This window comes from Nerophis ophidion, linkage group LG14 (assembly GCF_033978795.1).
Source record: "Nerophis ophidion isolate RoL-2023_Sa linkage group LG14, RoL_Noph_v1.0, whole genome shotgun sequence".
In the NCBI taxonomy this organism is placed as follows: domain Eukaryota; kingdom Metazoa; phylum Chordata; class Actinopteri; order Syngnathiformes; family Syngnathidae; genus Nerophis; species Nerophis ophidion.
In genome coordinates, this window is record NC_084624.1 from 34,398,431 (window position 1) to 34,412,547 (window position 14,117).

The window sequence follows — 14,117 nt, forward strand, 5'->3', positions numbered from 1 at the left end:
CGACACAGCAACATGTCAGAAAGCACTGAAAGAGTTTACAAACAATGAAGGAGCAGAAGTTTTAATATTATAGGTTGGGAATATTGTTTTTGCTATTGTGGGATGTTGTGTGTTAACATTTGTACATGATACAAAAACAATCCATAATTTTGTTGTAAGATATAGCTTGTCTGTTAAGAAAATGTAAGCATTGTGGAAATGTGTCAACTGACTAGAAATTGTGTGAAAAGAACATGTAATGCGTGAATGGTTTGGCCACAAAATACCGATGGATGCTGTGCTAATCGTGTTTAGAGTTTTGGAAATGTGACAATTGGTTGTAAAAACTCTAGTTCGCGACTGAAAAAAACTGAACAACATTTGAAAGTTGAATTGCATTAACAATAAGGCTGCTTCCGTGTAATATTTTAGTCATCAAGTAATAAATAAATAAAACTAATCTATTTAATTAAACACTTTATAGTGTATTTTAGGGCAATTAGTTAAAGTTAAGTAGTAAAGTACCAATGATTGTCACACACACTCTAGGTGTGGTGAAATTTGACCCATCCCTTTGTTCACCCCCTGGGAGGTGAGCGGAGCAGTGGGCAGCAGCGGTGCCGCGCCCGGGATTATTTTTGGTGATTTGAAGGCCTACTGAAATGAGATTTTCTTATTTAAAAGGGGATAGCTGGTCCATTCTATGTGTCATAATTGATCATTTTGCGATATTGCCATATTTTTGCTGAAAGGATTTAGTAGAGAACATCCACGATAAAGTTCGCAACTGGAGAAAAGCCCTGCCTCTACCGGAAGTCGCAGACGATGACGTCACACGTGTGGGGGCTCCTCACATATTCACATTGTTTTTAATGGGAGCCTCCATTAAAAAGTGCTATTCGGACCGAGAAAACGACAGTTTCCCCATTAATTTGAGCGAGGATGAAAGATTTGTGTTTGAGGATATTGATAGCGACGGACTAGAAAAAAAAAAAAACCTGATTACAATCGCGTTGCATTGAGACGGATTCATATGTTTTTAGAGAAATTTACTAGGATAATTCTGGGAAATTCCTTATCTTTCTATTGTGTTGCTAGTGTTTTAGTGAGTTTAACAGTACCCGATAGTCGGAAGTGTACGTCCAAGGCCGGGTGTTGACGCGCAGTTTCTCCGGGAAGTCGACGGCAGCTGTACGGGAGGCGCAAGCTCAACTGATATCTGCTAAGTGGCGACTTTTTAACCACAATTTTCTCACCGAAACCTGCTGGTTGACAAGTGGTCGGGATCCATGTCCGCTGTGATCCATAGGCAAGTTTCAACTCCGTGAATTTTAAACAAGGAATCACCGTGTGTTAGTGTGGCTTAAGGCTAAAGCTTCCCAACTCCATCTTGCTACTTTGACTTCTCCAATATTAATTGAACAAATTACAAAAGATTCAGCAACACAGTTCTCCAAAATACTGTATAATTATGCCGTTAAAGCAGACGACATTTAGCTGTGTGTGTGCGTAGCGCTCATACTTCCTAAAAACCTGTGACGTCTTGCGTACACGTCATCATTACACAACGTTTTCAAGACGAAACTCCCCGGAAATTTAAAATTGCAATTTAGTAAACTAAAAAGGCCGTATTGGCATGTGTTGTAATGTTAAGATTTCATCATTGATATATAAACTATCAGACTGCATGGTGGGTAGTAGTGGGTTTCAGTAGGCCTTTAACCCCCAATTCCAACCCTTGATGCTGAGTGTCAAGCAGGAAGATAATTGGTCCCATTTTTATAGTCTTTGGTATGACTTGTGAAATAAACAAACCTTTTTCTGCTTCCCATAACCATCATTCTTTTTTGTAATACAGTAAATGCACATCCTCAAAACTGAGATTTCCCTTTTAATATGTGAGCATTATGCATTTTTTAAATCTTTTTTTTTAACTCTGCTATTTGCTGCCACACATGTCCTGGGACCCTCACACCAATGCTCTCATGAGCGGCCATGTTGAAATTCTGTCTGCATATTTAATGTTCTGGGCACTCCATGTAGTCTGTATTTTATCCATTTGTATTATTTACAACCAATAAACGATTAATCCAAGCATCAGAATACAAATCAAAGCTTTTTTCCATTCGATTAATCGTTGCAGCTGTAACTAACAAGTTGACAAGTACACAAAATGAGCGTGAAACATGAACATGAAACATTCAAACCAGTATGCTTTGCATGCCTACATAAAGAACAAACCAAACACAGTGCTTGCAAATCTTGCGTCTGCGTATAACATGTGAGAAGTGAATGTGACTGGACCAACTCCAACTGGATTGTATTCATAGCATCAAGGCGAGAAATTAAATTAGCTAGCGGATATCAATTTAGATGATGGCTTTCACGTCACAGTTTCTAAGTACAAAAAGTGTTTTGTTAGAGAGCCGCTGTGTAAAATTCCAGAGGAACAATAAATCCATCCATCCATTTTCTACCGCTTATTCCCAGGGGGCGCTGGTGCCTATCTCAGCTACAATCGGGCACAGAGGAGCCAAATATTTAGAATTCAACAGGAAAAACCAAAAAGGTCCTCAAACCTCAACTTTGGTTGTCTTACTCTAGAGAAGAATGTCCCCATTCCGTAAATGTTCATACCTCAATTTAAGATATAGAGCCCTCTGGTGGTGAGATGCAATGAATGTGACAACCAACCCCGCCTTGTACTAGTGCCACCATTTAAATGTGAACTGCACCTTTTTTTATGTTGCCTATCGTTCACAATCATTATGGGAGACAAGAAGACAGATGTATTTTTGTTATGCATTCCATGTTGTTAATAAACGTAAGTAAAAGTCTGCTTACAATGGACTCAATGGAAAGTCCTCCATTCTACCAAATTAGGCTTAAATAACCATCTAAAAACAGCCAACAATACAGTATGACATTTACATTTTATGACTTCAATATTAACCAAGTATTAGTGATATTGTCATTATAAGCGCGAACGCAGACAAACTATTTATAGTGACGCCGTGATCACGGAGCGCTGATTGGTTTGTGCTGTTGTATTGACATCATGGTGACCTGGTTTCTCGCCTCGGAGCTGATGAAAGTTTATTCTAGAAAATTAATAATGACTCCCACATTGATAGTAGAAGGATGAGGACATAATTCGAAAGGTTGGTCAACTGTCGAATTCAAGTAATATCCGACAAGAAAGACATGAAAAGATGTTCGGTTCCAGCCTCCTTTTTTCGTTGCGAGGATTATGAGGCATTCTTCATCTAAACGGGAATATGTTACCATACTAACAGTCTGCATCCTAAAGACAGCAGAAATTGTACAGTAAGTGATGTTTGATTATTTTTGTTGGCTCCCATGAAGTCTCGAGTGCGTAATAATCAGTGAAGTTCGCAAAAGAAAAAGCCAGTGTTGTGATGCGTTTGAGAAATATATGGCCGCTGTGTACTTAAAATTAGCTAAATATGTACATACAACATCATTAAGAACATTAACTTATTATAAATGTGCTTGTTAGTACATTATGTATATATATATATATACGTATCCATCCATACATTATCTACCGCTTATTCCCTTTGGGACGGCGGGGGGCACTGGTGCCCATCTCAGCTACAATCGGGCGGAAGGCGGGGTACACCCTGGACAAGTCGCTTCCTCATCGCAGGGCCAACAGAGATAGACAGACAACATTCACACTCACATTCACACACTAGGGCCAATTTGAGTGTTGCCTATCAACCTATCCCCAGGTGCATGATTTTGGAAGTGGTAGGAAGCCGGACTACCCGGAGGGAACCCATGCAGTCACAGGGAGAACATGCAAACTCCACACAGAAAGATCCCGAGCCAGAGATTGAACCCAGGACTACTCAGGACCTTCGTATTGTGAGGCAGACGCACTAACCCCTATATATATATATATATGTATATATATATATATATACACCTTCTCATTCAATGCGTTTTCTTTATTGTCTCCTCTCTTCAATAACACACGTGAAGTGAAAACCATTTCACATGACTACCTCTTGAAGCTCTTCGAGAGAACGCCAAAAGTGTGCAAAGCAGTAATTAGAGCAAAGAGTGGCTATTTTCAAGAAACTATAATATAAAATATGTTTTCAGTTATTTCACCTTTTTTTTAAGTACATAACTCCACATGTGTTCATTCATAGTTTGATGCCTTCAGTGACAATCTACAATGTAAATAGTCATGAAAATAAAGAAAATGCATTGAATAAGAAGGTGTGTCCAAAAGTTGTACTGTATATATATATACTTATATGGTGTATATAAAACTTTGATGAAAGTCTTTGGATTTTTTTTTAAGCGCTTTATAGGCATAAAACAGCGATTTCCCTCAGGCTCCAATGTAAGCAAACTTTTGCTCGCATTTATTAACTAGTTCGAATACATTAAATACAAACACACGTGTGGTTGTCTTAGCTGAGGATTGTGAAAGATCCTGTTTAACAGTCCCCAAAATCTTGTTGAAAGTCTTCCAAGAAAAGTGTAAACGGTCACATTTAGAGTGGTTTAATTTCCCTTATTGTTGAGGCAATGTGTCCAATACTTTTGTTCATAAAAAGGCATATCAGGGACATGATTATTACATACTTGTTATTCCTTGTCCTTCCAATATGACTGTCTCAGTTCCTAGCAGAAGACAGGTAATTGTCTTTTCAGACAAGCGTGTGTGTGTGTGTTTTGTCTGGACTCTTTAGTGGGTTGTCAGTGTTTGCCCAAAATGTTCAAGCAGTTTGGTTGGTTGTTTGATTGATTGGTGGGTTGAAGTTTATTTTGAACTTGTATGCAATTTCAACATGGCACATCACATTTTTCACATGCTTTGTAGAATTTGAGCTGTTGTTCGAAAGTGATGGCAGAGATATTTAAGTGTTTTTTATACGTTTTTAATCTTCAACATCTCATGAGCTATGAATTCATCAGCTGAAACTTATTTTCCATGATTATGCAAACCTGTGGTGAGGAAGAGCAGGCCGAAAACAGCAACATTCATAACAATGTATTTGTTTAACCATAAATGCAACAGCAGGTAAAAAAAACAACAACGTACGAAACATTTGCCTGTTACAACTCAACTGTCTGCCGCCATTTTTAAGTGTTCTCAATGGAGGAGCGTGTTTTTTTTTGTGTGGCTCCCAAGTTGTGAGCAATCGTGTCCCTCCAAGAAGGAGTCCGTTTTTCTCTCATGTGAATTGTCTTTTTCTGGCTTGTCTCATAAAGTGAGTCTTGTTGTCAACTTATCTGTTTCTGGCCTGGAGTCTGGCGGTGGCCGTAACAGATTTACAGGCCAATGAAGGCGAGGATGAGCCTGATTTGTCTCCTATTCTTGCCTTGCATCTCTGTCTTTGCTCACCCAGGTGGGAGAGGGCCGTTGGGGGATTGTGGCCCCTCTCGATGTTCCGCTAGGGAGGGGCCTGTGTGTGCGGGCCTCCTCCGTGCCCCGTCTGACTGTAGGGTGGCAGGTACTCACTTCCTGCATGACTCTTGCCTCTTGTGCTGGCGACTGACCTTCTCCAGAGGCTGCATGACTCCTCATGACAAAAGTCGGCGCAACCTTTTGGTTGCGATGTTTTGGGAAGCTTAAAACTTGAATGTTTGGATGTTCAGAGGTGGCTGCAGGGTTTCCACGGAGGTTTGGAGTAGAACTGCCTTGAGTTTTTTCAAGGTCTGAAAAGTGGTTGAATTCTGAAGAGAGTGCTTGAAATTAGGAACCTTTTCTTTAACAGTAACGTCATAGAGCATAAACATGCACTTAAATGATGTGTTTCTAATTTGCAGTACAGGCCAAAAGTTTGGCCACACCTCCTCATTTAATGTGTTTTCTTCATTTTCATGACTATTTTACATTGTAGATTGTCACTGAACTCATCAAAACTATGAATGGACACTTGTGGAGTTATGTACTTAACAAAAAAAGGAGAAATAACTGAAAACATATTTTATAGTCTAGTTTCTTCAAAATAACCACCCTTTGCTCTGAGTACTGCTTTGCACAGTCTTGGCATTCTCTCGATGAGCTTCAAGCACACCTGTGAAGTGAAATAAAAATTTCAGTTGAGTACCTCTTGAAGCTCATCGAGAGAATGCCAAGAGTGTGCGAAAAAGTAATCAGAGCAAAGGGTGGCTATTTTGAAGAAACTAGAATATAAAACGTGTTTTCAGTTATTTCACCAGTTTTGTTAAGTACATAACTCCACATGTGTTCATTCTTAGTTTTGATGCCTTCAGTGACAATCTACAATGTTATAGTCATAAAAATAAACGAAACACATTGAATGAGAAGGTGTCCAAACTTTTGGCCTGTACTGTCTATCTAACATCTTGGATGAGGGGATCCCAATGTGGCCGATAGCTCAAAAATAGAATATTCATAACATTAAAATAAACAGAATACAATATGAATGTTTGCATTTTTGATATTTGACCAAGATAATGCAATAACAAATGTATTCCAACTTAAGAGTGTTTTGAGATAGAACTGTCTCTCAGCTAAGTGTTATGTTTTTTAGTTGCAAGCTAAAATTTGAGTTTCAGGCATCCCTGTCATGAATTGCCACAAAAAATATCACAGTAAACCCTATAACAGTTGTCTTGCTAAAGCAATAAATGCAGTTGTCGGTAGTACATTCTATTGTTTTTATATTAAATTTATTATGTAGAAGTTTTTTAAAGAAATGTTAAATGTTAAAATGGTGCTGTTTTGAGAGGCCAAGCACCAATTAAAGTGATCTTAATTCATTCCGATGGGAGACATTGATTTGAGATACAAGCGTTTTGAGTTGACCTCATTAATTGAGGTAATACTGTAGTTATTGAGGTAATACTGTAGTTATAACTTGATCTTGAATGGTTTGTATGTTTGGTATAATAAATAAAGCAAATAAAATTAAGAAAAAGTGTATAAAATTAACGTGGCCCTTGCAATTTTTATTTTTTCTGTATGTGACCCCAGCAGAAACATTTAGAGTTTGTGGGTGTTCTTTAAATGTGCTGTCAAATTATTATTTTCTTAAATCAGATTAGTCACACTTTAGAATTTGAATTAATCATGATTAATCACAGGTTAGCACATTTGCATGATTTAAATTATCCCCTAGGTTTGGACAAAAATGCAACTTTATTCTAAGAAAGTCATTAAGGAACAGTTTTCATTTGTTTTACATAAATGCATGTCGTTTATTTGCTCAAAATGTGCTAACAGTTTTGTTGAAGTTCCAATCGGTGTGCATTTTGAAGTGAATATAGCCAGCGAGCACACCAGTCAGGGTGTCCTCACGCATCTTTGCACCGATTTATGCATTGTCCTGATCACTGACCGTACAACAACCTTTTAGGTAACCATCCGCAGTTAAAATAATGGAGTATGTGCGGTCAAAATAGATTGTGTGATTTTGCAATACTTTTTTTGTGATGAATCACGTGAGGTAACACATCATTTTTTACATCCCTAGTACATAAATAAGTACTGCCTTGCAGAAAAAGCTCAATTAAAAAGTAATTATGAAAACTATTTCAAGATAATCGCTACATATGACTAAATTTATGAAAATATAATAAAATGCTGTATATCAGAATTTAACGAAACATTTTATTTTTTTAAAGCAAAAATTAAAATTATTTTCCGTGACAAAATGAATGACGTATAAAACCAGTCGAAAGTTTGTAAAAAGTTTCTCCTGCAATTGAATGCAGAAGTCTCTTTGACTGTTTGACTGGTTCTGTATGTACAGTACAACTTTTCCTTTCAAAATAATTTGCTCACTAGTTTATTTTGAGAACGTACAGTACATATTCAGACAAATATTTTATTTAGCGCCGCTATAGAACGTTTGAAAATTGTTGTTGGGAATCTTTTAAACGATTTTGGCAGGATTTTTTCACTGTTTAACTGCTTGTGAGTGTTTGAGTTTGACCAGAGAAAAGGTGCATGATCTAACCACTACACTATGCATGCAGATGAATGGTCCCTAATCCAAATGATCCGTTTGTAACCTGTGTATTTGCAAATGTTTGCAGACTGAAGCTGCCAGCGGATCATTGAAGCGTTCCGCCTCCACTGTGGCGGACAACCAGGTCAACGGTCTTTGGCAAGAGGAGAAAAGTCCGCAGAAGTTTTATCGACCACGCCACAAAAGCTACAAGGCTGCAGGTCAGCCATGCTGTTGTCGTGACATCATCGTGTCGTGCATCATCGATCCCATATTTGATTGACCGTTTTTCCCTGTTTTGCCATGGATTTAGTGTCTCGGTCGGAGCACTGGCAGCAAGGCGACAGAGAGAGAGGTCGATCCAAGGAGCGCTGCCACCTTCTGTCTCCGGACACGTCCCGTTGCAACTCTGAAGAACGAGGCCTGCAGCCGTCCCGCTCCTCAAGTGTGGAGAGGACACGGCCCCACAAGCAGGTATACAAGACATGTGTATACTTCAAAAAGGACACAAATATTGGGACACCTGGGGCCTCATTTATAAAACTGTGTGAACTCCTAACGTAAAAGATCACGTAAGCAAAAATGTCAGAATGTACAGTGGTGTGAAAAAGTATTTAGTCAGCCACCGATTGTGCAAGTTCTCCCACTTAAAATGATCAATCAATTAATCAATGTTTACTTATATAGCCCTAAATCACTAGTGTCTCAAAGGGCTGCACAAACCACAACACAAACCACTACAACATCCTCGATAGGCCCACCTAAGGGCAAGGAAAACTCACACCCAGTGGGACGTCGGTGACAATGATGACTATGAGAACCTTGGAGAGGACGAAAGCAATGGATGTCGAGCGGGTCTAACATGATACTGTGAAAGTTCAATCCATAATGGATCCAACACAGTCACGAGAGTCCAGTCCAAAGCGGATCCAACACAGCAGCGAGAGTCCCGTTCACAGCGGAGCCAGCAGGAAAACATCCCAAGCGGAGGCGGATCAGCAGCGCAGAGATGTCCCCAGCCGATACACAGGCAAGCAGTACATGGCCACCGGATCGGACCGGACCCCCTCCAAAAGGGAGAGTGGGACATAGGAGAAAAAGAAAAGAAGCAGATCAACTGGTCTAAAAAGCGAGTCTATTTAAAGGCTAGAGTATACAAATGAGTTTTAAGGTGAGACTTAAATGCTTCTACTGAGGTGGCATCTCGAACTGTTACCAGGAGGGCCTTCCAGAGTACTGGAGCCCGATATAAAAACGCTCTTTAGCCCGCAGACTTTTTTTGGGCTTTGGGAAGCTGCCAGCCGGAGTCCTTTGAACGCAGATTTCTTGCCGGGACATATGGTACAATACAATCAGCAAGATAGGATGGAGCTAGACCGTGTAGTATTTTATACATAAGTAGTAAAACCTTAAAGTGGATGTAGCCGCCGAAGTATTCCCGTGCTAGTTAGCAGGTCTAGCAAGCATGCGTCTATCAGTCCAAAACGGCCCGATATGTCCACATCCAGAAGTGTCTGGATGTGGACATATGTGGACAAATTGAGTTTATACCAAAATGGATACATGGATGATACAGCAGAGGATTGGGAGAATGTCATGTGGTCAGATGAAACCAAAATAGAACTTTTTGGTATAAACTCAACTGGTCGTGTTTGGAGGAAGAAGAATACTGAGTTGCATCCCAAGAACACCACACCTACTGTGAAGCATGGGGGTGGAAACATCAGGCTTTGGGGCTATTTTTCTGCTAAGGGGACAAGATGGTTGATCTGTGTTAAGGAAAGAATGAATGGGGCCATGTATCGTGAGATTTTGAGCCAAAACCTCCTTCCATAAGTGAGAGCTTTGAATGGTTGACCAAATACTTATTGTCCACCATAATTTACAAATAAATTCATTAAAATTCCTACAATGTGAATTCCTGGATTTTTTTTTCTCACATTCTGTTTCTCAAAGTTGAAGTGTACCTACGATGAAAATTACAGACCTTTGTCATCATTTTAAGTGGGAGAACTTGCACAATCGGTGGCTGACTAAATACTTTTTTGCCCCACTGTAAGTGTGCTGGAAAAAAACAAAGTTCCTTCCTGGTGTCCTCCCACAATCATCCATAAATTTACATGCTAATTAGTTTATGAATATTATGGAATAAGCTGTACAAAATGAAAGGATGGATGGATGAATGACTATGGATCGGATGTTAAAACGTCAATTAAAGAAGATGGACATGGCAACTCCAAAGCCGATGGCGATATTTTCGGATTGGTGCTTATTACGCCAACCAACGTAACAGAATTATTTTTAGAGGGCTATAAGTTACGTCACATCTAATAAAAATAAAAATTGTAATGTCAATATTTGACCAATCAAACTGTCTGCTTCACTGTGACTGAGAACTGTTGCTGAGATGAAGGAAAATATTGTATTGTTACAGCCTTCTGTTTGGCATTTTGCACATAATGTAATTAATAATTAAAACAATTTCAAGTAATGCAAAGCAGACATATTGTTTTATGACACAAGTAATAATCATGAGCAATATTTTAAGCTCTTGTGGGCAATTGGCACACATACACGATGGTTTCAATATAATATTAGCACAATAGATGTTTTTCTGTACAACTGTTTATCATGTACTATTTTGAATGATAATAATAGAGATTACATAGTGCTTGTGTAAACATTTGAAGTCCAACCGTGTTATAAACTCCCAAATTCCAAATGTATTGATAAAAAAAATTAAACATCTCCTAAATTCATTACAAAGTTTATACTTAATAATCTTATAACAAATAAATATACAATACATCAACAATCAGAGGGAAGTTTATACATTGTAAAGTATTTTTCTATATGTATTTTATAGTGCAGTGTGTGTTTTTTATGTGAGTAGGAGCAATATTTCATGGTCACACCATCTGGTGTCTCTGATTCCCGTGTCAGAAAACCTTTGCGTGAGCTGTACGCATAGGGTGCATGGGAATATGCAACCTTTTCTGCAGAGATTATTTTTTTCTATAAATACCAATGTTTGCAGTGAATGTTTTATACATACAGTACACCCGTGTCGATGCAACTTTTTTGTGTTCAGCAACCTATATAAAAGAGGCCCCTGGTCATTGCTATAAGTGAAAATTAAAATAAATATGCATTACAGAGTGCAGTGCAGCTTCCAACTATCTCGGTAGGATTGAATGATGATTCATTTGACAGGTCAAGTTAGTGCTGTGAAGTTCTTCCATGCCAAAGTCATCAACGCATGCCTTTCCTTCACAATGTTAAACCATAAAATTGTCCAAAATGTCTACAGGTAGTTGATCAATTAAGAGGTGTCCAATTACTTTGTCCCTTATCGAGTTAAAAATACTGATGGTCATTGTTTATATTGTCCTAAGGGTAACAGCTCAGACAGCTCCGTGCCTTCCACGTCCGAGTCTAGCACCCCTAGTGTGCGCCGACCCTCATCGCAAACCCCAACCCACTCTCGCCCTCACATCTCCTACTCGCCCCTGGTGTGCCGTGCCAACCCCTCTATCGGCGAAGACGAAGACGAGCAGGGCAGCCTTGAGAAGGCGCGGCAAGACCAGGCGAGGGACGAAAGCGGGGGCGAGGCGGGCCGCCACCCTTCCCCACCTCGCCGCTACCCGTCCGAGCCCTTCCTGGCCTTCCAGGAGGAGGACCACAGTCCGGATCCCACCGGGCCCATGGAGACGTTGACCTTCGAGGCGGCCGTGGCCTGCAGCCTGGGACGTTCAAACACCGTTAGCTCGGCGCGCCCTCGTTTGCGAACTGGCTGGCAAGTCCCCAACGGACATTTCCGAAAGCGTCTGGCGCAAACGGCCTCGGTGGTGGGCTGCGACCCACTCAGCGACACAGAAGAGGATGACAGGTGCTAGGGAAGGAGAAGACGGTGCCAACGCTGAAATGTACAATGTTGCCATGGTTACACTACATTATCACCGTGTGTGGACGAGCCTGTAACAACACGAAACAATTCTTCCTGGAATTGTAGTTCAAACAAAACATTTCAAAATGTCTACTTCCTGCTCTGTACGTGATGATAAAGCACAGTACTTTAAATGTGCAAAAATCTTGGGCCACCATAGTCAAATATAGCTAACAGGATTATGCAAAATACATTTAAAAAAAGTTTGGAAGTTTGGTGAGGATCTGGATTATGGTGCAGACATTGAAATGTATCTTCACTGTTAAAATTGCCCACAAGAATCATAGTGATGCATCCCGTCTGTTTGCTATCATGAACCGGGAAGTAGCCTGTTTACTAACAAATATTGATGAACACACAGATTGTGTCAATAGTGGCCCAAGATTTGCACACTTCTGAACACAAATTAATAAACGCCAATAGATGTTTTTATAAGCAAGGATTATTTTCGCAGGATTGGTGGCTACTCTTTCCTATACGTCTTTGTAAATACATTGTGGTTAATGCATACAAGAAGCGGACACAATGCAATCTTTTCCAGACGTATTGACAATTATTAATGCTGCATTTGTTTTTCTACAGTAAGAATAATTGTGCACGGAGTGTAAGTGGCGGGGAGCATTATGTCTGTTTAATTTATTGTGAGATAAGAATGCACACGTAGAATAATAGAGAGAAATGCTTATTTGTTACTTAAACCAGCATTGTTGCGCAATGATGCCTCCACCAACCTTTAAACACTTTCTTCTTTGTCATTCCTGTTTGGCTTATTCCGGTCGACACCCTTTACCGATGGAATCCTATCAGGAACACTTCAATTTCCTTGTGCATATTGTATGCACTACTGCAGACAATGACTGTAGGAACACCATTATGTACATTTACTACGCAAGTAAACATTACTCTTATTAATAACTAATAATGTACAGATGCTGTTTGTATCATTTAGAGTGAATCAATAAAAGGCTGGCAAGCTTTTTAAGTAAATGATTGTTTTTGAATGTGTGTATTTGTTTTAATCGCTGGGACAAGGCCAAATCTGTGAAACTCATATTACCAAAAAAATAACCATGATAGATTTGTATCATGAGTTCGTGGGGGGAAAGTGTTGTTTTTTAAGTGTATAATAACTGTACATACAAATAAATGTGTCATTAAGTCCACAAATATGTTTTTATTGAGCATTGCACAGCATTGTAAAACCATATAAATCATTATTGGAACTTTATGGACTTTATTGGCGCAGTGGTAAAGTGGCCGTGCGCAACCCGAGGTTCCCTGGTTCAATCGCCACCTAGTACCAACCTTATCACGTCCGTTGTGTCCTGAGCAAGACAATTCACCCTTGCTCCTGATGGGTGCTTGTTAGCGCCTTGCATGGCAGCTCCCTCCATCAGTGTGTGAATGTGTGTGTGAATGGGTAAATGTGGAAGTAGTGTCAAAGCGCTTTGAGTACCTTGAAGGTAAAAAAGCGCTATACAACTACAACCCATTTATCATTTATTGTCATTATATTTGCATATAATGAGATTCAGGACGGGCAGCACGGTGGAAGAGGGGTTAGTGCGTCTGCCTCACAATACGAAGGTCCTGGGTAGTCCTGGGTTCAATCCCAGGCTCGGGATCTTTCTGTGTGGAGTTTGCATGTCCTCCCCGTGACTGCGTGGGTTCCCTCCGGGTACTCCGGCTTCCTCCCACTTCCAAAGACATGCACCTGGGGATAGGTTGATTGGCAACACTAAATTGGCCCCAGTGAGTGAATGTGAGTGTGAATGTTGTCTATCTGTGTTGGCCCTGCGATTAGCTGGCGATTTGTCCAGGGTGTACCCCGCCCTCCGCCCGATTGTAGCTGAGATAGGCACCAGCGCCCCCCGTGACCCCAAAGGGAATAAGCGGTAGAAAATGGTTGGATATTTAGGACTCCAGCTTAAGGTGCAGTAGTGGGAACAAATCCATCCATCCATCCATTTTTTACCGCTTGTTCCCATTGGAACGCGGGGGCGCTGTCCCTATCTCAGCTACAATCGGGCGGAAGGCAGTGTACACCCTGGACAAGTCGCCACCTCATCGCAGGGCCAACACAGATAGACAGACAACATTCACACACTAGGGCCAATTTAGTGTCACCAATCAACCTATCCCCAGGTGCATGTCTTTTGAGGTGGGAGGAAGCCGAAGTACCCGGAGGGAACCCACGCTTGTTTACCTGTATCTCACCTTTTTTGTAAGGG

General features: G+C 40.3%; 1 protein-coding gene across 1 annotated transcript in view; it reads left to right on the top strand.

Moving 5' to 3' along the window:
- Nucleotides 1-13,042, top strand: part of cacna1eb (calcium channel, voltage-dependent, R type, alpha 1E subunit b) — a 159,115-nt gene extending 146,073 nt beyond the window's left edge. The window contains exons 45-48 of the mRNA XM_061920498.1: nt 5,370-5,474; nt 8,029-8,161; nt 8,254-8,414; nt 11,336-13,042. Coding sequence (XP_061776482.1) covers nt 5,370-5,474; nt 8,029-8,161; nt 8,254-8,414; nt 11,336-11,836 — 900 coding nt within the window. The 3' untranslated portion in view covers nt 11,837-13,042. The remainder of the gene's footprint in view (nt 1-5,369; nt 5,475-8,028; nt 8,162-8,253; nt 8,415-11,335) is intronic.
- Nucleotides 13,043-14,117: the final 1,075 nt, after the last annotated feature.